The following is a 23,598-nucleotide window of genomic DNA, read 5'->3' on the forward strand; positions in this document are numbered from 1 at the left end:
GGCAACGGCTAGAACAAAGGGAAAACGGCGCCTACTATGTTAACGGACGCATCTGGGTTCTGCTGTATGGAGACTTACGCGAGCTTGTGATGGATGAAGCACATAAGTCTCGTTATTCAGTACATCCTGGTTCGGATAAGATGTACCACAATCTAAAGACTACATACTGGTGGCCTGGTATGAAAGCCAGCATAGCAACCTACGTCAGCAAATGTTTGACTTGTGCTAGGGTCAAGGTCGAATACCAGAAACCATCAGGCCCACTCCAACAACCAGAGATTCCGAAATGGAAATGGGAGCAAATTTCCATGGATTTCGTTACTGGCCTACCCAGATCTCAACGCGGAAATGATACCATTTGGGTGATCGTGGATCGACTGACCAAGTCTGCACATTTTCTGCCTATCAAGGAAACATATAAGTTTTCTACACTAGCAGACATTTACATAAAGGAAGTAGTATCAAGGCATGGAGTGCCAACCTCCATCATTTCTGATCGTGACGCGCGTTTTACCTCTGAACTGTGGCAAGCTATGCACAAGCCTTTTGGCTCACGTTTAGATATGAGCACCGCTTATCATCCACAGACAGATGGGCAATCTGAACGCACCATCCAGATCCTTGAAGACATGCTTAGGGCATGTGTAATCGATTTTGGTAACGGCTGGGAAAAGCATCTCCCGTTAGTGGAGTTTTCATATAACAACAGTTACCACACCAGCATCCAGGCCGCTCCATTCGAGGCATTGTATGGACGGAAGTGCCGGTCACCTCTTTGTTGGGCAGAAGTTGGTGACAGCCTAATCACTGGCCCAAAACTTGTAGTGGATACAACCGAGAAGATTGCTCAGATACGACAATGAATGGCGGCAGCTCGTGACCGTCAGAAAAGCTATGCTGATAAGCGAAGAAAGCCACTCGAGTTCCAGGTTGGGGATCGAGTGCTACTCAAAGTCTCACCTTGGAAAGGTGTAGTCCATTTTGGCAAATGAGGCAAGCTCAACCCGCGTTATGTCAGACCATTTGAAATCATTGAGAAAATCGGCAAAGTGGCCTACAGGTTGAATCTACCTGAAGAACTCAACAGAGTTCACAACGTATTCCACGTGTCAAATCTGAAGAAGTGTCTGTCAGACGAGACCCTCATAGTTCCTCTCAAGGAGCTCACTATCGACGACCAGCTGCGATTCGTCGAAGAACCAGTAGAGATTACGGATCGAGATGGTAAAATTCTCAAGCGCACCAGGATACCTCTTGTCCGAGTTCGTTGGGATTCCCGTTGTGGCCCAGAGTATACCTGGGAACGAGAAGACCAAATGAAACTCAAGTACCCCCAACTGTTTAAGAAAAATGCAACCACTACTGAGACTGAAGCTACTGCAGAATTTCGGGACGAAATTCCAAATCAACGGGGGGATGATGTGACACCCCAGGAAAACCAAGAAACCAACGCAACTCAACTAGCTTCCTCAGTAACCACGTGCTAAATTTCGGGACGAAATTTTCTTAACAGAGGGAGAATGTGACAACCCTCAAAATTCCATGTATTCCGTACAACTTATTTATGAAAATTAAAGTGCTTGATGACTGTGCTGAATCATTTAACTGCTTTCTGATATCTGTGTTATACTTACATGTGCTTGTTAACACACTAGTAGTGTACAGAAAAGTCATTAAATAGTCCTGTGTGTTTTCCTTAGTGTTAAAAATTAAAAGTGTTACAAAAAGATATATATAAGACACTTTATGGATTAATTAAGCACTTTAACGAAACAATGTCAACCGAACAACTGGAGTTTGCCCGGAACATAAAAATATTGCCGAATACATAGTTTTTGTTTTTCTGAGCCAGTTAGGGTCCCCGAACACCCTAACACCCGTTATATTAGTTAACACACTAATAACCCAACTAAACACCTTTAGAATCCAAGTAAATGGTAACTAGTATCATCACCACCCAACCCATACCCCCCCATGTTGACGGTTACAAGGGGTGACCCACCCCTTGTCTTTCTTTGATTATTTTATTAGTATTGATGTTGGATAAAGGGACATGATGTATGTTGGATAAAGAGTATACTTGGATTATAAATAAACACACAAGTTAGACATTTCATTTCACCAAACACTCACCACCAACAACTCTCTCCTTCCCTCTACACCACCTCACGGCCGCCACCATACCACCATACTACCACCACCATCAAGTCTTGTTCAACCATTTCTCATACACACAAAGGTGCAAGGAGTCCCACAAACAAGCCCGGTGCTCTTGGAAGTTCAAGACCACTCCAGTTTTCTTTTATCCACCACTTTTACGCCTTGCTCCTTCCCTAGCCTTGTGCTAGTAGTAAGTGTTCTAAATCATCATCTTGTTCTTGTTTTTGGTGGTTAATAGATGATTAAGTGTTGACATGTTAAAGAACACCCATGAACATAAACTAAAGTCTTGAACATATGGAATAAAAGATGGATAAAGAGAAGTTATGTGTGTAAATCTTGTAGATCTTGCGTAGTTGTGATTGTTTGATGTTGTATGTAATAGAAACAAGATGGATCATCATCTATACATACTAGTTCATGTTTAAGAGCATAAACTAGTAGGATGTAAAATTTAGAAAGTTAAAAGATGATGTGTTCATCCATTCATAGGTCTTCAACTTGAATAAACATAGTTTTTCTTGTAAAATGAAGTTGTAAACTTGTGGATCTAAAGATCTACCAGTGGTTTTTCGGAAGAACCAAGTGAAAAATACTAGTTTTGTCATAACCCGGATCTTGTATGAAAGAAGCATATTTATAGTAACAAAACAAGTGTGTAAACACTTGTGTAACAAGGAAATTTCATAAAGAAATATTTTTGTGAATCTTGACAAGAAGTTGTGGAACTCCAAGTTCTATAAAAATAAAGTTTTCAAGAAACTAAACTTATTTTTAAAGATAACAAGACCTACTAAACATATTGGTAATTTACTACATATTTTTACAAAACTTTCAAGTTCATGAGTTTGTGGTTTAGGCTCACTTTTGTCAAGATTAGTGAATAATGATGATATATTGTTGGTTGATAAAATTGTTTGAATGATTTTTACAAAAGAAAATGATATGCTAAAAGCATGGACACCTCCATTTACAAAGAAAACTCTGGCGAAATTTTTCTAGAAATACGACACTTAGAAATTTTTTTCTAACAAATGTTTACAAATATATTTTTTAAACATTATTTTTCTAAATAAACTTTGCCATGATTTTTACTACAAAATACCAGGTGCCGGAAGTTGATTTTCGTAAATAAAATTGGATAAATATATATTTAGAATATATATATATATATATATATATATATATATATATATATATATATATATATATATATATCTTATACTAGAACACTTGTGTGGATGCTTGTTTATTTGTGAGATAGTTATATTATATTAGGATAAAATAATATAACTTGATAATATGTCTTGACATTTAAATAATGTGGTTTGTGGTAGAAAGTAATGAGTAAATAAACAGTACGTAGGATACGTGTTATGCATGAGAAACTGATTGTTGTGTGTACCTCATTAGGACGTGCTTGATTTCCTGATTTACTTGAGTAATTAATCTAACCGAGCAAACCAAGGTGAGTTCACACACTTTCTAAGGCATGGGATTCCCGGTGGTTGGGAATGGGTTAAAGAATTTAAAACGGGATCTACATATCCTCCTTGGGTAGGATATGTACGGCCATCCTCCTTGGGTAGGATACCAATATTATTCCTGCGTATTCTCCTTGGGTAGAACTACGTACGTTCGTCCTCCTTGGGTAGGACAACAACCTTAAAACTTACTAGACAAAACTCTATCATGAAGTCCCTCAATTTATATCGACTTAATCGCCGAGGCCAATGGCGAGCGGGTCATTAGTTAGTAGCGCTATTAGGTTTAACAAACCTCACACCGTGCCAGTCGGACAGGCGTGTACAAATGGACTATGGCAAACCGTCAGTGATGATAGACACTGACGTAGGGCACAACTTATTTGCGTTAGTAGTCGATATGGTACAGTCTAGTGGTTCACATGGGGAAGCCCCCACTGATCATGGATATGGTTTGGGTAATAAAGAATGAACTGTTTAATCATGCTTTCAACTACGGGGTAACCCCCACGGTGATTACGCCAACGAAAGACAAACCACGTTTTCAGAAACAACTTAAAACTAATCAACCAACCGTGAACTCACTCAACTTTGTTGTTGACTCGTTGTTACATGCCTTACAGGTCGTTGAATGCTTGGAGCTTGCAAGAGGAAGGAGTCGTTGTGGGATATGGACTGTTATGTTCCGTGTTTAATATTTAAATCCTTATGAACTTCTTAAACTTACGCTTTAGACTTTAAACTTATGAACTATGGACTTATATTTTGTGTTTTACTTTTAATGCTTCCGCTGTTTAATTCGAACTTAGTTAACTAGCTTTGGTCACCAATTGTATTGTGGTTGATTTTATTTACTTATTACGTTGTTCAATATGATTGGTGGCTCGATCCTGGTCATGTCACGCATCCAAGCGGTGATACTCCGCATGGTGGATTTTGGGGGTGTGACAAAAGAATCTTGGAAATCCCGACACTCTATGACAAGCCCAAAAACCTTCTCTTCTACCCATTCCATTTGGGAGTGAAAAAGCCACATTATAAAGAGTTTTGCTTGAGGACAAGCAAAGATTCAAGTGTGGGGGTATTTGATGTGCACAAAATGCAACATATAAATTACATCAATTGTGGCATAAAACTAACCCTTTTTAGTACTAATGTTGGAAAAAGTGTTCTTTTGTCTTTCTTTTGTATTTTCAGGATTAAATGAGCTCAAATGAACAAAAGAAGCAAAAAGGTAACTAAATCTAACACAAATACAAGAAAAGGAACAAACGTGGCATGCCCGACCCCCCGACAGCATCTTTCCAAGCAAAACAAGGAAACAGAGGGTTGAACATGCCCCGTGCTCAATGAGCAAGGGGGTGTGCCCAAGTGTCAGCAGAAAAGACAAAGTGGTAACATCTTCCATCGCCCACCATGGGGTCGTGCTCAGCGGACACGGGGCCGTGGTCAACTATAAGATTCGCAAAATCTAGGCAAATCTTGATGGTACAGATATGCTTCTACACACGGGGTCGTGCTCAGCGGACATGGGGGCGTGGTCAACTAATGCAGACAAACTGCATTTAATGAAGAAAGAGAGGATGATGGACACGGGAACGTGTCCAATGGACACGGGGTCGTGCCCGAGCTTCTGTTCAGCCTATAAATAGGAGTGCTTGGAGCTCTTGCAACTCATCCCTTGGCACACCACCTCTCTCACACTTCACCCACCACCCACCACCATCACAACACCATCATCCACCACCATCATCCATTGTCCATCATAGAGTGTGTGAGTCGTCTCGGGATCCAAGATTGATCGTAAGAGTTCTTGACAATCAAAGGCCATGTTTGCCTAAGTCTCTTACATCACTTGGTGAAGACAAGTGTTTAGTGTAATACTTTTATTTTTAAACTTTTGCACTTTTTATTTGGTTATGTATTAATGACTTTGATAACTAGTTTCTTATGTTGAAGTTGATTCTTCCTTATCGTTTGTTCGTGGTGTCTTGGCATTATTTTACTGTCTATATAAAATAAAAGATTTTTACCATTCATATCTCCACGGTCTATATGGAGGTATGTTGGCTACTTGGTCGGGGGTTAAGGGAACGGTATGGTAAGAGTCTTGCCATTGTTCAGTGTATAGATCCTGCAAAGGACCTGGGTCAAATTTAGTAGGACCTCCTTCAATACCCAACGGTATTGGATGGCGGGGATCCAAACTCTTTGACCCCCTCATAAGTTAAACTACTATTAAAACTTTAACCCGGCTACTTAAGATTGTATCCCTGCTGACTCAGACTACTTAGCCGAGGGTAACGTCGCCTTCAAAAGAGGGGCCTACCACATTATGCACTAATAACTTAATTAATTATCTTTCAATAATCCGACCCTTTAGGATTGTATCCTTGCTGACTCGAACTACTGGGTTGAGGGTAACGTCGCCTTCAAAAGAGGGGCCTACTATATTAACTAAGATAATCTCTTAAACAAGTGCAAAAGTGCGAAAATAATTAAAGGTTACACTACACACGAGTCGGATCCAAGTGATTCATCTTGTCTATCTGTTTTTACTTTTATTTTACTTTTCAGCATTTTAGTTTTTTTTATTTCTCTAGTTTAAAACCCTTTTTCTAACTTTTTGATTTGATTAGATGTTGAGGATAAACCGGTACTAAAAGCTCTTGTGTCCTTGGACGACCTCGGTATCTTACCAACACTATACTACGTCCACGATGGGTGCATTTGCCCATATGTGTGTTTAGTGTTAGCAAATATCGTGTTTTATAGATTTAAAACTTGGCTAAAAAGTGTAAAAGGGCTTAAAATATACACCTAATATATATAACACTTCCGCGCATCAAAACACAACATTTCATTGATTTGGTATTTGTTCGATGGTCGTGGAGCACAGATGTCACAAGTTGGTATCAGAGCCAATGGTTATAGGGAATTAGGTTATTAGTAATGCTTTGACCTAGACTATAACTTTCTAGGACCCTAACACAAGTTTTCTTGTGTTTAGATCTTAAAACAATACACGTCACCTATCCTTAGGTGATTACCAAAACTTGAACATAATTTTCCAAAATGATTTTGAAATCAATCATCTATCCTTAGATGATTTCTTTTGGCTTAATGCTTTCCAAATTTTCAAAATCTCATCAAAGTTTGGGTCTAAATAATGTGAACACGTGCAAACTGAAAGGGTGAATGCCTGTACCCTGAGTTTTCTGTCTAAGGCTAGAGTGTTCGTATAAATCCGTAGTATCGGACCAGTCACTCTTACCTGGGAACTCTTGGGGTGAGTGTTCACTTATAGACGAGCATGTCTTCGGTGATACATTATTATGACTCATTTACTTTGATTTGTCACTGTGTGTCGACTGTTTGCTACAAGGTAACAAACAAATGACCACCATCCTTTCATTTTGTTGATATTTATGATATCTCATTTTTTTCATCACATCATCTCACTCGTTTTCTCTCATGTTTCCACTTTTAGAATGCCTCCTCGACGTAACGTTCAAGAACCCAATGCCGAACTGGTAGCTATTGTAGCACAGCAGATGGTTGCTATGCTACCTAATCTCATCAGTTAAATAAACCAAGCCAACAATAACAATGTTAATGCACCTGCTCCGTGCAACTTCAAATGTTTTAACTCGGCTAAACCACTCAAGTTTAGTGGTTCTGAGGGAGCAACTGGGCTCCTACAGTGGTTTGAGAGTCTTGAGAGCACCTTTTGCCATGTTCAGTGTCCTAACAACCATAAGGTCGAGTTTGCTTCGAGTTCCAAAAGAGGGCTCTCACCTGGTGGAATGGGTTAATGAGAGATCAAGGTGCTGATGTTGCTTTGGGCCAGACATGGGAGGAACTTAGAACTTTTATGATGAGAGAGTTCTGCCCTCGTCACGAGCAGAGGGCATTTGAAAATGAGTTGCATGAACTGAAACAAGATAGTGGTGAACACCGTGCGTACACTGACAGATACGAAGAGTTAAGCTTGCTTTGTCCGACAATGGTCACACCTTTGGATAAGGCTATTGACAAGTACATAGACGGTTTGCCAGATACTGTTCAGGATATTGTCATTGGCAGCAATCCTACCACCGTCCAACAGGCCATTGAGCTCGCTGCAACCCTTACTGAATCGCAAGTCAAAAAGGGTAAACTCCACAGAAAAGGTGACAAGAAGCAGAAACAGTCTGAGGATACCAAAGAGAAAAAGGGTAAGAAATCTAAGTCCTCAAAACGGTCTAGGAAGCGCAAAGCTTCCTAGAACTACGCTGTTACTGCTCAGGTGAATCAGGCTGCTCCTAATCAGCCTTCACAACCTGCTGCCAAGAGGCAGTATGCTGGGAATGCACCACTGTGCAACAAATGTAACAGCCATCACCAACCATAAGTGCAATGTCGCATCTGCACAAACTTTGGGAAATCTGATCTTGCGAATACCTGCCGCTTTTCTCCTAACCAAAATCAGGCAGCTCAAAACCAAGCAGCACAAAACCCTGCCCAGAATCCTGCACGACCTCACTATCTGCCTGGTTCATGTCTCAACTGTGGGGATCTAACCCACTACAGGAACAACTGCCCGAGGTTAGCAAATGCAAATCAAGCACAGGCTCGTGGTAGAGCTTTTAACTTGAATGCAAATGAAGCGCGTGCGGATAACGAAGTGCTGAATGGTATGTTCCTTGTTAACAACCATCCTGCTTTTGTTCTATTTGATTCGGGTGTCGATAAGAGATTTATGTCCTTAGCTTTTGAGCTATGCTTTCGATGACTAGAACAAAACTAGGAAATCCCTTGACAGTAGAAGTAGCTAGTGGGGAACCTGTTGTACTCGATTCCGTTCTTCGAAATTGCCAGTTGAACCTTAACAACCATCTTTTCCCTATTGACCTCACACCGATGCAACTCGGGAGCTTCGATGTTATAGTAGGAATGGATTAGTTAGCCAAATACCATGCTGAGGTGGTTTGTTTTGAGAAGATTGTCCGTATACCACTTACGACTGGTGAGATTTTAGAAGTTCGTGGGGAGAAACCCGTTAAACTCATGTCTTGTACCCAAGCCCAAAAATACCTACGAAAGAAATATGTCACTTTCTTGGCACATGTCGTAGAGGAGAAAGGCAAGGGTAAGACTATCCAAGATATCCCTGTTGTTCGGGATTATCCTGAGGTATTTCCTGAAGAATTACCTGGTTTACCCCCTGTACGCCAAGTTGAGTTCCGTATCGATCTTGTACCTGGTGCAAATCCTATTTCTAAATCACCTTATCGTCTTGCACCGTCTGAAATGCAAGAGTTGTCTAAGCAGCTTCAGGAACTTTTTGATAAAGGATTCATCCGTCCGAGCTTTTCGCCCTGGGGTGCTCCTGTCCTATTTGTGAAAACGAAAGATGGATCTTTGAGGATGTGTATCGATTACCGTGAGCTTAACAAGCTTACCATCAAGAATCGATATCCCCTACCTCGCATTGATGATCTCTTTGATCAGCTATAGGGTGTTACTTGCTTTTCAATGATTGATCTACGTTCTGGGTATCATCAACTTCGAGTGATTGAAGAAGATATTCCCAAGACAGCTTTTCGCACAAGATATGGTCATTATGAGTTTACTGCTATGCCTTTCGGTTTAACAAATGCTCCTGCTGTTTTCATGGACTTGATGAATAGGGTTTGTAAGCCTTATTTGGACAAGTTCATCATTGTATTCATTGATGATATTCTGATCTATTCTAAGACACGAGCTGATCATGAGCAACATCTTCGTCTTACAGTGGAGCTCCTAAAGAAAGAACAGCTTTTCGCCAAGTTCTCCAAGTGCGAATTCTGGCTTAAGGAAGTTCAATTTTTGGGTCACATCGTCAACGAACAAGGTATTCATGTAGATCCCGCCAAAATCAGTGCGATTAAGGATTGGGATACACCTACTACTCCACCGAGGCTTGTTCATTTCTTGATCTAGCGGGTTATTACCGCCGTTTCATTGAAAACTTCTCCAAGATTGCAGTTCCTCTCACTGATTTAACTCAGAAGAATAAACCTTTTGAGTGGGGATCCAAACAAGAAGAAGTTTTTCAGACCTTGAAACAGAAACTCTGTGATGCACCTATCTTAACTTTACCTAAGGGCAATGATGACTTTGTCGTGTACTGTGATGCATCCAATTTAGGCCTTGGCTGCGTTCTTATGCAAAGAAACAAAGTCATAGCTTATGCATCAAGACAACTGAAGATACACGAGAAAAACTACACGACTCATGATCTTGAGTTAGGTGTAGTAGTTTTTACTCTCAAAATCTGGAGACACTACCTGTACGGTACAAAGTGTGTAGTGTTTACTGACCACAAGAGTCTCCAGCACATCTTCAATCAGAAAGAACTCAACATGAGGCAACGACGTTGGGTTGAACTTCTAAACGACTACGATTGCGAAATTCGCTACCATCCTGGTAAGGCGAATGTCGTGGCTGGCGCATTGAGCCGTAAGAAACGTGTCAAGCTTCACTGCGTTCAAGTTCAATCTGACATTCAAACCCGCATTTCTCAGGCTCAGCATACTTGTGTTACACAAGGCTTGATGGGTAAAGAATTACCATGTCACATTAAGCCCGAGCTTGAACTGAAAGACTTTGGAATATTCTATTTCATGGGCCGTTTGTGGGTCCCAAGTATAACAATCTTCGCACCTTGCTTATGGATGAAGCTCATAAGTCTCGTTATTCTATTCATCCTGGTGCAGACAAATTGTATAAGGATCTTCGAACCCAGTATTGGTGGTCGGGTATGAAGAAAGACATTGCCTTATATGTTTCCAAATGCCTAATTTGTCTCAAGGTTAAGGCAGAACATCAACATCCCTCTGGATTATTGGAGCAACCAGAGATACCGGTTTGGAAATGGGAAAACATTGCTATGGATCTCATTACCAAGCTGCCACGTACTAAAAGAGGTCATGACGCCATTTGGGTAGTTGTTGATCGTCTTACTAAATCAGCACATTTCTTGCTGATCCGTGAGGATCTATCTGCTGACAAGCTTGCTAAAATTTATGTGGATGAGATTGTATCCCGACATGGTGTTCCTTTGAACATTATACCTAACAGAGATGCTCGATTCTCGTCTCACTTTTGGAGAACCATGCAATCTGCCATGGGAACCCAACTTAATTTGAGCACAGCATATCATCCTCAAAAGGATGGTCAATCTGAGAGAACAATCCATACACTGGAGGATATGCTTAGAGCATGTGTGATTGATTTTGGTGGTAGTTGGGATTCGCATCTACCGTTGATCGAATTCTCGTACAACAATAGTTATCACTCTAGCATTAGCATGGCTCCTTTCGAAGCTTTATATGGTCGAAAATGTCGTTCACCGGTCTGCTGGAATGAGATAGGTGAAGCTCAGCTTACTGGACCTGAACTCATTCTAGAGACTACAGATAAGGTCAAGAAGATTCGTGATAACCTACAGACAGCTAGAAGCCGTCAAAAGAGTTATGCGGATCGAAGACGCAAGCCCTTAGAATTTCAAGTCGGTGATCATGTCCTATTCAAGGTATCCCCTTGGAAAGGTGTGATTAGATTTGGAAAGAAAGGAAAACTTGCACCACGCTATGTTGGACCATTCAAGATCGTTGAAAGAATCGGAAAAGTGGCCTACAGACTAGAGCTACCTCCTAAACTTGGAAATGTTCATCCAACTTTCCATGTGTCCAATCTCAAAAAGTGTTTAGCTGATGAGAACCTCCACATACCACTTGATGAAATTCGCGATAACACGATGCACTTTGTTGAGAAACCAGCGGAAATCTTGGACTGTGAAGTCAAAGAGCTCAAACACAACGCATACCTATTGTCAAATTTCGCTGGGAATCTAAACGTGGCCCAGAGTTTACTTGGGAACGTGAAGATCAGATGAAAGCGAAATATCCGCATCTATTCTCACAAGTTTCCTCTAAATAAATTTCGGGACGAAATTTCCTAAAGTAGGGGAGACTGTGACATCTGTGCTTGTGTAATCATTGTATAAACTCTGAACAATTCAATATCAATAAAACATTGTTTTTTGATCCCAATGTTTGTTATTTATGTTTGATATTATGCACGTTTTGATTTTTGATTGATTTTAAACTCTATATCGCTTTCTTGAATGTTATACGCAAAGTGATGCGTAAACGTGATCAGTTTAACACGACAAACACTCTGGAACAGCACCATAAGCATAACATACCTTAAATAACCTTTACATAACTTAGAAATAAGTTTTAAAGGGTTTGGTAGGGCAAAAACAAGTTTATTCGCTCACAGGGACTATTTGCGTCAACTTGCAAAAGTCTGCCGTTTCGTAAGGCAACGTACAGTCCAGAACATGATCATAAGCTAAACATACCATATATAACCTAAACATAGCTTAGAAATAAGCTTTGATAGGTTCGGTGTGCGAAAATATGCTTATTTGATCTTACAGGGACTAAAAGTGTCAAAAACGGCGTAAGTTTGCATTTACGCGCATATCTTACGTTCTGACCACATCTGGACATCCAAAATTTTTGTAGACACTAAAATATTTTTATTTTAGGGATCGGCATGCAAAAATACCATTCTTCGCTTAGATTGGTTCGTTTTCGCGTCCGTTCGAGTTTCATCGTAAATAACCGAACAACGTGACCATACGACCAAACGACCAAACGAACCGACATCCGTGATATTTCCGAGCATATTTTTGGTCCCCTACACTTTAACGACTTATAGAGCCTTCAAAATGGCTTAACGGAGGTTAAAAGCGTCGAAAACAACTTTAAACACGTGCAGGGACCGTTTCTGCCAAACTTTGAAACTTCCAGCCATGCCCTGGCGTCGCATGACGACCTTATGGCTTTATGGTCGCGGCACCCCACCATCAGATCTGGGCAGAAAGTTGTTTTTGCAGTTCAGCTTAAATCCTTGGTTTTTGTTTGATTGTTTTGGGACCTTAATCACCAAGTTAACACTTCTCCAAGGCATTAAACCTGCACCAAACACTTGTGTGGACAAGATTATTTCTTGGGCAATACATAATACACATGTAATGATCTTGTTCATCCTCCAAAACTATAAATAGCCAAGCTCTCAATCTATTTCACTCACCCTTGATCTGATTTTCTCTAAGTTGAGGTTTATAACTTCATACCTGAGAATTTTAAGATCAAGTTCTCCCTAGCTTAGACCCTTTGTAAGCTTCTTTCGTTCTTTTATCGCTTTTCTAGCGTGAAAGTCAAACAGTGTTTGACTTTCAGCTTTGACCAGTCAATGGTCAACACAAAGTTTGTTTGAACTTTGCAACGTGATTGTAATCATGATGGTTATAATCCTTAGCGGTTATACCTACTGATTACCACGTTAACTAGGTGTAGTGACGAGTCAAGGTTTCAGTCAAAATGTGTTTTAGCACACATTTTGCAACGGAACTACTTTTAGGTATCAAAATACTTTGTTTTGATACCAAATCGGTTTTCTAAGTTAGTTAAGCATGTTTTGACATGTTTAACTCGTCACTACTAGTTTAGTGCTTGTTTAGGGTCGTAAGTTAAGCGGTCTAAACAACCGCTTAGACTTTCGAACCCAACCCGTTTGGTCGATCCAAATCGGTTTTCTAAGTTAGTTAAACATGTTTTGACATGTTTAACTCGTCACTACTAGTTTAGTGCTTGTTTAGGGTCGTAAGTTAAGCGGTCTAAACAACCGCATAGACTTTCGAACCCGACCCGTTTGGTCGATCATTAGGATCCGACCAAGCATGTTTAGTGATCATAGTTGCATAGGGAATAACCTATGAGGTTATACCTTATGATCACATAGGATTGATTAGTTATTTGTTAAGTAGCTTGTATGCCTATAGGAAATGACCAAAACGCCCTTTTGAAGCATAAATCCGTATTTTGCATATGTGAACATGTTTTTGACTTTAGTAACATGTTTAGGGATAATTGGGCATGTAAGACTTGACATAGCACATAGTTAACCATCCACCCATAGTTTTACGCAAACGACGCATTATAGTAGCTTATACTACCATAATGAGTCGAAACGGGTCAAAAGCACTTAGGTGGACTTTCAAATCAGAATGTTAGCTCTATTAAATCATACCATATGAGTTCAAATACTCATTTGATTTATAGAACATCATTCTATCCTATCTCCCGATTTAGGATCCGATTAATAACATAGTTACCTATATTAGGTGCCTTGTTGATTCCGTGATCCTTGGAGCTTAAATTGGTCTTATTCTCAAGACTAATAAGCAATCCCAAGTGAGTACATAGTTCCCATCTTTTACCGCTTTCAAATACTTTGGGGTGATACACATGTGCATACATTGTTACTTTCGTGTTTTCATGCTTTTATGACATAGACATGCTAGTTTCACCTAGTACACATATAGTACATGATTTCAACTATGTTTTGCTATTTATGTTAAGCATGCTAGCACATTAATTTCTTAGACATTTGTTGCATATGTTTACTTAGCATATGGACACATTTTTTTACATGACATTTCTACTATGTATGTTTACTTAGCATACCTAGTACATGGTTTTCACATGCTACATGGGTTATGACATTTGGTATGTTTAATCGGGACAATAATACATTTATTAACATTGATCACGCCGCTCGGTAGTATGTAATGGTACCATAGGACTTGACAACTCCTGTTTCCGACTTCCTAGGTTTGTTTGGAAGATGGAAATGACAGAATCCGATATACATAGTTTAGATAAACCTTTAATTTGTTTAAGGGTTTGTCGCCACAGTCGCAAGGCTTGAATGTATGCGATTAACATTACTGTATAAATGTTTGTAATCGTAAAGCATTGTTTTCTGCAAAACATAACATTTGATTAAACTTAGGTTTATTCAAAAACTTTTTTTTGTACATTTTTTTCCTATGGGGTTGAGTAATTACTAGTTATTCACCATACATGACATTGTTTCCACATTGACATTATCATATAGTTTGAGTAGATACTTTCTACTTGCTATGCATTACATTTGGTTATACACGATACATTTTACACATGACATTGAACATGGTTTACACATAAACATTTGGACATTGGTTTTAAACAAGACATTTTGGTTGATTATTGATAAGTGACTTATGTAACGGGGCTATGTGTTATATGATAAAAGCATGGTGGATACGCCGCTGGTATTTCCTATATATAAGTGCTTTTATTGTATTATACATTGTTGCGTTATCTAAACCACTTTGACAAGGACATGAAACATTTTTACAAGAACACGACATTGTTTTACAAATTACACATTTTATACAAATTCGCTTTTACTTGGTTATTCATTTAACCATGCATTGTCCTTTTATTATAATTTGATTTTCACATTGATTTTCATATGATTTTATAAAAGAAAACACTTTACAAGGTTCATGACTACCTTTTCGTTCAACACTTATTTTAACTACAAGTCATGAATCCTGCATAAACAAAACATATGTATCTCACAGGCATTTTTATGCTGACGTACCTATTTTCGCATGTGTTTCAGGTGCTAATGCATGATGATGTTTGTGCTTCACTTAGGCGGACTTGGGCCTTAGTGACTTAAAAGACAGTTATTTATGTTATGTTTAGTTTGAACTCCAAGACAGTGTAAATTTAATCTTAATAATACAAAACTTTAATTACCATGTGTCACAGCTCCCGATCCCAAATCCCCAGGAACGGGCGGCCGCGAGCCAGTTTCGGTGGTATCACGTTATTTATTCAATTTGGCAGCGAAATTTTCATCAGGACCGTAGTTAAGGAAATATGTTATCAGAGTAAACCACCACATTTTATAACATTAAACACATGGGTAAAACCCAAGTTTTCAGTACACATAATTTCATAGGCATACACCCTATTTTATTTAAGAAAAACATCTATTTCTTTTTAGGTAACTTTATTGCCACTTTTCCAAGCCTTCAGTGCTGTCCAGCTGGCTTCTATTTGGCTTTCACATTTTGTTACCTGAAACGCGTTTTAAAAACATTTTGTCAGTGGGAAATACTGATGAGTGAATCCCAGTTTAATCAAGTTGAAATATCAATCATTTTACAGTATTGAGGGCGCATCCGCAATTACATTTGTTTCCAAGACATCACAATTAACATCAGTGGTACGGTCATACTTAACTTATGGGATGTTACCACGCTAGTAACCAATTTTGTATACAAAACCCCCACATACCCACTATAATTGTATTCTTCACAAATACTCAATAACTGCTTTGTATGTATTTAATTAAGTGAGGTTTTGTTAAAAACAGTAAACAAAAAGGTTTACAAAAAGTGGATCAACTCACATTGCTGTCTTAGGGTTTTCAGTAATGATTTTCTGGGAATAATCTATAAATTACACAAATGCACGTGTGTTAGTATAATAACCCATTTTAACATTAGGTAATACCCTCCCCGAGACAGTATTCCAACGACTACGTCGGGCAGAACCACGACAGCCGTTACGGAACCCTAGATCAATCCGACAGAGTATCTAATACATCTCCAGGGGTTATAATACTTACATCGTAGCAGAACCTCGCTATTTAGGGGGGGGGGGGTATAATACCCGAGTATTATAACTTTCCTACAGAAATTGTGATATGAGATTGAATTGTGAGCGAACGAAAATGAAATCCGATGCGTTCTATTTATAGGGCTGATACTGTACTTTCTCGCGGCCCGCGTAAAGGTTAGGCAAAGCCTTACGCGGCCCGCGTCGTAGGGGGTTTAGGCCGTAGCTGGTCCGGGTCACCACCTAGGTTCAACACGCAGGGGACACGTGTCAGCACCAGGTTCTTCCGCGTTGTAGGTCTCTTGCGGCTCGCGTACACTTAAACAGGGTCTTACGCGGCCCGCCTGAACTTAAGTTTCGTTGAATTCAGCTATGAGCCTTGATACCGCCCGCGTAAGGTGGAGGTGAGGTCCTACGCAGCCCGCCTCAACTTGAATAAACTTGTTTTTAATTTATTTTATATGTTATGATCTATTTTGGGCTCGGTTTTCACATACGGGATGTAATATAAGACATATTGGGACATTTTAAGTTATATTAGGGTGTCGGAAAAATAATCGAGGGTGTCAGTTTACGTTAGGGTTTTTATATCCTCCCCACCTTGTTTTAGAGCTCGTCCTAGAGATCTACTGGAACAAGTGTGGATATTTCCTTTGCATTTCTGATTCAAGCTCCCACGTGTACTCAGGTCCTCTTTTGGAGTCCCACTTCACTTTGACCAGAACTAATCTCTTATGCTTGAGGTTCTTGATTTTCCTATCTTCAATTTGTAGAGGCCTCTCTACAAACTTGAGTTGTTCATTTACCTCTATATCCTTAAGAGGCACTACGAGTGATTCATCAACTAAGCACTTTTTGAGATTAGATACATGAAATACATCATGTATTCCTGCCATTTCCTCTGGCAGTTGTAGCTGATAGGCTACAGGTCCTATTTTTCTAATAATCTCGAAAGGTCCAATATACCTGGGACTAACTTTCCTCTTTTGATGAATCTTACCACTCCTTTCCAGGGAGAGACTTTTAATAATACCTTGTCACCTACTTGGAATTCTAGCGGCTTACGTCTGTTATCAGCGTAGCTCTTCTGTCGATCACGTGCTGCATTCAGTCGTTCCTTGACTTGAATAATCTTATTAGTGGTTTCTTGTACTATCTCAGGTCTAGATAGTTGCTTTCCCCAATTTCTGCCCAACAGACTGGGGTTCTGCACTTTCGTCCATAAAGTGCTTCGAATGGTGCAGCATTGATACTTGTGTGATAACTGTTATTATAAGAAAATTCTATTAAAGGTAAGTGATCGTCCCAATTACCTCCAAAATCAATTACACACGCTCTAAGCATGTCTTCCATTGTCTGAATTGTCCTTTCACTTCGTCCGTTTGAGGATGATAAGCCGTGCTTAGATTCAACTTGGTTCCCATTGCTTTTTGGAAACTTGACCAAAAATGAGAGGTAAAACGGCTATCCCTATCAGAAACAATTGATACAGGTATTCCATGTAATGAAACAATTTCATTTACATATAACTTGGCTAATTGTTCCATACTAAAAGTTTCCTTCATTGGTAAGAAATGAGCTGACTTGGTTAGCCTATCTACAATCACCCAAATTGTATTATTACCTTTTCTTGTTTTGGGTAATTTGGTAACAAAATCCATTGTTATTAATTCCCATTTCCAAACTGGCCTTTCTAATTGCTGTAACATACCTGAGGGTTTCTGATGTTCAGCTTTTACTTGTGAGCAAGTTAGACATTTAGAAACATAAGCTGCTATATCCTTTTTCATTCCTATCCACCAGAAATTTTTCCTTAAATCCTGGTACATTTTATCATTTCCTGGATGCATCGTATATTTAGATTTATGAGCTTCATCTAATATACGGTGCCGTAAATTTCCTAATTTGGGTACCCACATTCTCTTTTGATGAAATCTCCAAATTCCATCTATTCCTTGTTCTAATTCCTTAATCATTCCTTTTAATTTTTCAGTATCTTCCTTGATTACTGATTCTTGTGCTTTTCTAATCTGATCTTTTAAATCTACTTGTAGATTTAATTTAAGAGAACGTACCCTTTTTGGCTTTTCATGATACTTTCGACTTAAAGCATCTGCCACTACATTTGCTTTTCCTGCATGGTCCTGGATATCACAATCATAATCACTAAGCATTTCCATCCAGCGTCTTTGTCTCATATTTAACTCTTTTTGCCCGAAAACATATCTTAAACTCTTATGATCTGTAAATATGGTAAACTTAATACCATAAAGATAATGTCTCCAAATCTTAAGGGAAAAATTATGGCTCCTAATTCTAAATCATGGGTTGAATAATTCTCTTCATGATTCTTAAGCTGTCTAGGGCGTAAGCTATAACATTTTGTCATTGCATCAAGACACATCTATAACCTAACTTAGAAGTATCACAATAGACTACAAAATCTTCAGTTCCTTCTGGTAACGATAGTATGGGTGCATGGGTCAATCTTTGCTTAAGGATTCTAAAAGCTTCTTCTTGTTTTGGTCCCCATTCAAACTTAACAGATTTACAGGTTAACTTAGTTAAAGGAATGGCTATTCTAGAAAAATCTCGAATAAATCTTCTATAATAACCGGCCAATCCTAAGAAACTTCTAACCTCGGTCGGTGATTCAGGGGTTTTCCATTTGGTAATTGCATCGATTTTTGTCGGATCCACATGATTCCTTCATGGTTAACTAAATGTCCAAGAAATTGTACCTGTTCTAGCAAAAAATCGCACTTTGAAAACTTAGCGTAAAGCTTTTCCTTTCTTAGTAAACTTAAAAGTAAGTGCAAGTGCTTTGCATGCTCTTCCTTACTCTTAGAGTAAATTAGAATATCATCTATGAAGACAATTATGAATTTATCCAAATATGCCTTACATATTCGGTTCATCATGTCCATAAATGCAGCTGGGGCATTGGTTAAACCAAATGGCATGACAGTAAATTCATAATGACCATACCTTGTTCTCAATGCGGTTTTAGGAATATCCTCTTCCTGTACCTTTAATTGATGATATCCTGATCTTAGATCAATTTTAGAGAAAAATCGAGCTCCTTGAAGTTGATCAAACGGATCATCGAACCTCGGTAATGGATACTGATTCTTAATCGTGACTTTGTTCAATTCACGGTAGTCAATGCACATACGCATTGATCCGTCCTTCTTTTTAACAAATAAAATTGGCGCTCCGCATGGCGATGAGCTTGGTTGTATGAATCCTTTCTCCAACAATTCGTCTAATTGTTTCTTTAGTTCTTGCATTTCAGCGGGTGCCAAACGGTAAGGTGCTTTGGCAATTGGTGTTATCCCTGGTAGCAGGTGGATTCTGAATTCAACTTCCCTGTCTGGCGGTAGTCCTGGTAATTCCTCTGGAAAGACATCTGAAAACTGGGACACTTCTGGAATGTCTTTTAATTCTTTTCCTTTAGTGTTAGTGATTATAGAAATCAAATACACTATAGATCCTTTTCTTATATAGCTTGCAGTTTTCATCACAGAGATGAATTTAGTGGATCTAGATGATTTATCTCCTTTAATTGTGATCTTGTCACCCTTTGGTGAATTTACTTGAATTGACTTTTGATCACATAAAATACTGGCTTTATTGGCTCTTAACCAATCCATTCCTAACACAACATCAAATCCTACCAGATTCATTGGGTACAGGTTTGCAATAAATTTTTGATTAAAAATTTCTATTCTTGCTCCCTGCAAGATTTCAGAAATTCTAACGGTTTCTCCATTTGCGGTTTCTACTAGACATTCTTGTGGTCGTTTAGTTAATGATTGATTTAGGAGTTTGCAAAATGAAGTATTAATAAAACTTTGGTTTGCACCAGAGTCAAATAATACATTAGCAAAAATATCATTAATTAAAAACGTACCAGCAATGACGTCCGGAATCATCCTGGCTTCATCTGCAGCTAGAACGAATGCTCTAGCATTTTTAGGATTCTTGTTGTTTGCAGCTGGAGCCAATTTCGGACAATTTCTCCTGATGTGACCTTTTTCTCCACAATTGAAACACATTCCATTACTGGATTTCTTCTTGCAATTCTCTTCCTTGTGTCCTGGGGCCTTGCAAAAATTACAGTAAGTAGAGCATCTTCCAGAATGCTTCTTCTTGCAGATCCTGTAGTATGGTGCAGAGGTAGAACCTACATTCCTACGGTTGGAATTCCCAGAACGGAATTCTTGAGTAAGCCTTTGGGATAGGTTTCTCCTCTGGTCTTCTTCTCTAGTTCGCACTAATTCATCAGTCAAGGTATTGGCTAGTTCTACAGCTTCTTCTATGGTTTGGGGTCTAGCTGCCTTGACTACATGTCTAATTTCTCCAATTAATCCCAAGATATAACGGGAGATTAATACCGGTTCAGGTGATGCAAGGGTTGGTACTATTCTAGCATATTCAAAGAATGTGGTAGTGTAACCCTTACTGTCTACCCCGGTCATTCTAAGATTCAAAAACTTATTTGCTATCTGTTCCTTTTCATTGGGAGGGCAGAACTTCCTTTCTACCATATTTTTAAACTCCTCCCATTCCATGCTATAGACTCTATCACTTCCTCTTGACTGGAGGATAGTGTTCCACCATTCTAGGGCTGCATTTTTAAACAGATTCGAAGCAAACATTATCTTATCTTCTTCAGCACATTTGCTTATCTTTAGAACGGCCTCAGTTTTCTCTATCCAGCGTAGGGCTGCAATGGGTCCTTCATTGCCCGAGAATTCTATTGGTTTGCAGGACCAAAATTCTTTGTAAGAACAACCATATGGCATGGTTCTTCTTCTTTTAGGAATGGGCGCTTGAACTACGGGTCGATTGTTCACGCTGTGTTCTGGTTCACTTGGTCGCTTACTGCTATGCTTACTTTTATTATTTGCTTCTTGAACCGTTTGAATAATAAATGGCGTTGCGTCTATAATTCCTTGTGCCACTATGTGTTGAACGACACTATTATCCATTTGGTTTCCATTGTTGTTCGGATTCTCATTATTCAGATTATTGTTATTTGAGTGGTTGTCATTCTGGATATTATCATTTTGGTTTTCCTGATTCACTTCGTGGTCCATCTGAATTTTAAACATTTACCAAATATTAATATCACAATCAATATTTGAATATATCCAATCACATGACACACACTTTTTGGTTAAAAGCGTCGAGCATTGCGACTTTTACTCTATTCATATAGTATGCATCATTACACACCAGTACTGAATTTAAAATTACAATACCGACTGAAATGTAAAGCTACAATACTAATAGTATGCATCCGTAGTGTTTTTTTCTAACACATACACACATATATTATTATTATTATATTATTATTATTATTATTATTATTATTTCTACCGTTCCTGCCATCACATTCACGGATATGGATTCATCCAAAAATCCATATTGCGCTCGTCGTATTTCCATACGAGACGCTCTCCCACCTGTCTCATTCTCTCACTGCTTTCTAAAATTTCCTCACCGAAAGTCCTAAGCTCTTGTACATTTTTTGCACTCATTGGGGGTGCAGGTTCTAGGACTGGGTTTGGAATCTGAGGTGCGGGTTCCTGGTACGGGGCCTGGTATGGGTAGGGATTCTCTAAGATCTCCCTAATGTATGCATCATTAACGTAATAGGGATCTTGAGGATCTAACCCTGGGTAGGCTCCTAGGTTGGGCATTGGCACATTTTCCTGTATTGGGTTTTGTTGCACATAGTCCCTAACATCGTCCCACCAGGGGTCGTAATTGTTTGGGTCTAAGGGATTTGGTGCAGGTACCCTAGGTATCTCCTCCGGGTTGTAATCAGGCATTTCTATTTGGTTTTCAGGATTTTCTAGCTCCATGGGTTGGTCAGGAATCGGTGGTTGTGGTTGGGGTGCTAGCATTTGTTCCAGGTTTGGGTCAGCTGCAGTGGTTGCTAAAATATGGATATTAGCTATACCCCTATTGAGCGTATCCTGGGCATAGGCATTAGTTTCTCTTTTAGCTGCGGCTAACATTCGCTGTTCCTGCAACTTTTTCATACGTTTCCTACGCTCGTGTGCTCCCCTACTGAACCATCCCCTCTTTTTCTGAGGAAATGGCTCTTCAGATTGAGCCTTAAACACAAAGATTCCTTCTTCCGTATCAGCAGAGTACCCTGAGAGGGTAAGCTGAGAAGAGGAGGTGCCTTCGCTTCTAGGCGAACCAGACAATTGACGATACGCGTCAGATGGTCCTTGGTCGCTCATACTGTAAACTAACAGATAGTCAGATAACACATAACAAGAAAATACAATTATGCACGTATTTCCGTAATTTATTTCCTAACAGTTTGAATTTTGATGCCAGCAGAACACTTCTGTGGCTGAATCAGTGGCATAGCTCTGATACCACCTTCTGTCACAGCTCCCGATCCCAAATCCCCGGAAACGGGCGGCCGCTTGCCAGTTTCGGTGGTATCACGTTATTTATTCAATTTGGCAGCGGAAATTTTCATCAAGACCGTAGTTAGGAAATATGTTATCAGAGTAAACCACCACATTTTATAACATTAAACACATGGGTAAAACCCAAGTTTTCAGTACATATAATTTCATAGGGATACACCCTTATTTATTTAAGAAAAAGATCTATTTCTTTTTAGGTAACTTTATTGCCACTTTTCCAAGCCTTCAGTGTTGTCCAGCTGGCTTCTATTTGGCTTTCATATTTTGTTACCTGAAACGCGTTTTAAAAACATTTTGTCAGTGGGAAATACTGGTGAGTGAATCCCAGTTTAATCAAGTTGAAATATCAATCATTTTATAGTATTGATGGCGCATCCACAATTACATTTGTTTCCAAGACATCACAATTAACATTAGTGGTACGGTCATTCTCAACTTATGGGGTGTTACCACGCCAGTATCCAATTTTGTATACAAAACCCCAACATACCCACTATAATTGTATTCTTTACAAATACTCAATAACTGCTTTGTATGTATTTAATTAAGTGAGGTTTTGTTAAAAACAGTAAACAAAAAGGTTTACAAAAAGTGGATCAGCTCACATTGTTGTCTTAGGGTTTTCAGTAATGATTTCCTGGGAATAATCTATAAATTACACAAATGCACGTGTGTTAGTATAATAACCCATTTTAACATTAGGTAATACCCTCCCCGAGACAGTATTCCAACGACTACGTCGGGCAGAACCACGACAGCCGTTACGGAACCCTAGATCAATCGAACAGAGTATCTAATACGTCTCCAGGGGTTATAATACTTACATCGTAGCAGAACCTCGCTATTTATGCGGGGGGGGGGGGGGGTATAATACCCGAGTATTATAACTTTCCTACAGAAATTGTGATTTGAGATTGAATTGTGAGCGAACGAAAATGA

The 23,598-nt window shown here is 39.2% G+C and overlaps 1 protein-coding gene across 1 annotated transcript in view; it reads left to right on the forward strand.

Annotated features, from left to right (window-relative positions):
- The window catches only part of LOC118490394, a 55,691-nt gene that overhangs the window by 8,647 nt on the left and 23,446 nt on the right, over positions 1-23,598 (forward strand). Inside the window, exon 2 of the mRNA XM_035988007.1 lies at positions 7,714-7,861. Coding sequence (XP_035843900.1) covers positions 7,714-7,861 — 148 coding nt within the window. The remainder of the gene's footprint in view (positions 1-7,713; positions 7,862-23,598) is intronic.

This window comes from Helianthus annuus, chromosome 3 (genome assembly GCF_002127325.2).
Source record: "Helianthus annuus cultivar XRQ/B chromosome 3, HanXRQr2.0-SUNRISE, whole genome shotgun sequence".
Classification (NCBI taxonomy): domain Eukaryota; kingdom Viridiplantae; phylum Streptophyta; class Magnoliopsida; order Asterales; family Asteraceae; genus Helianthus; species Helianthus annuus.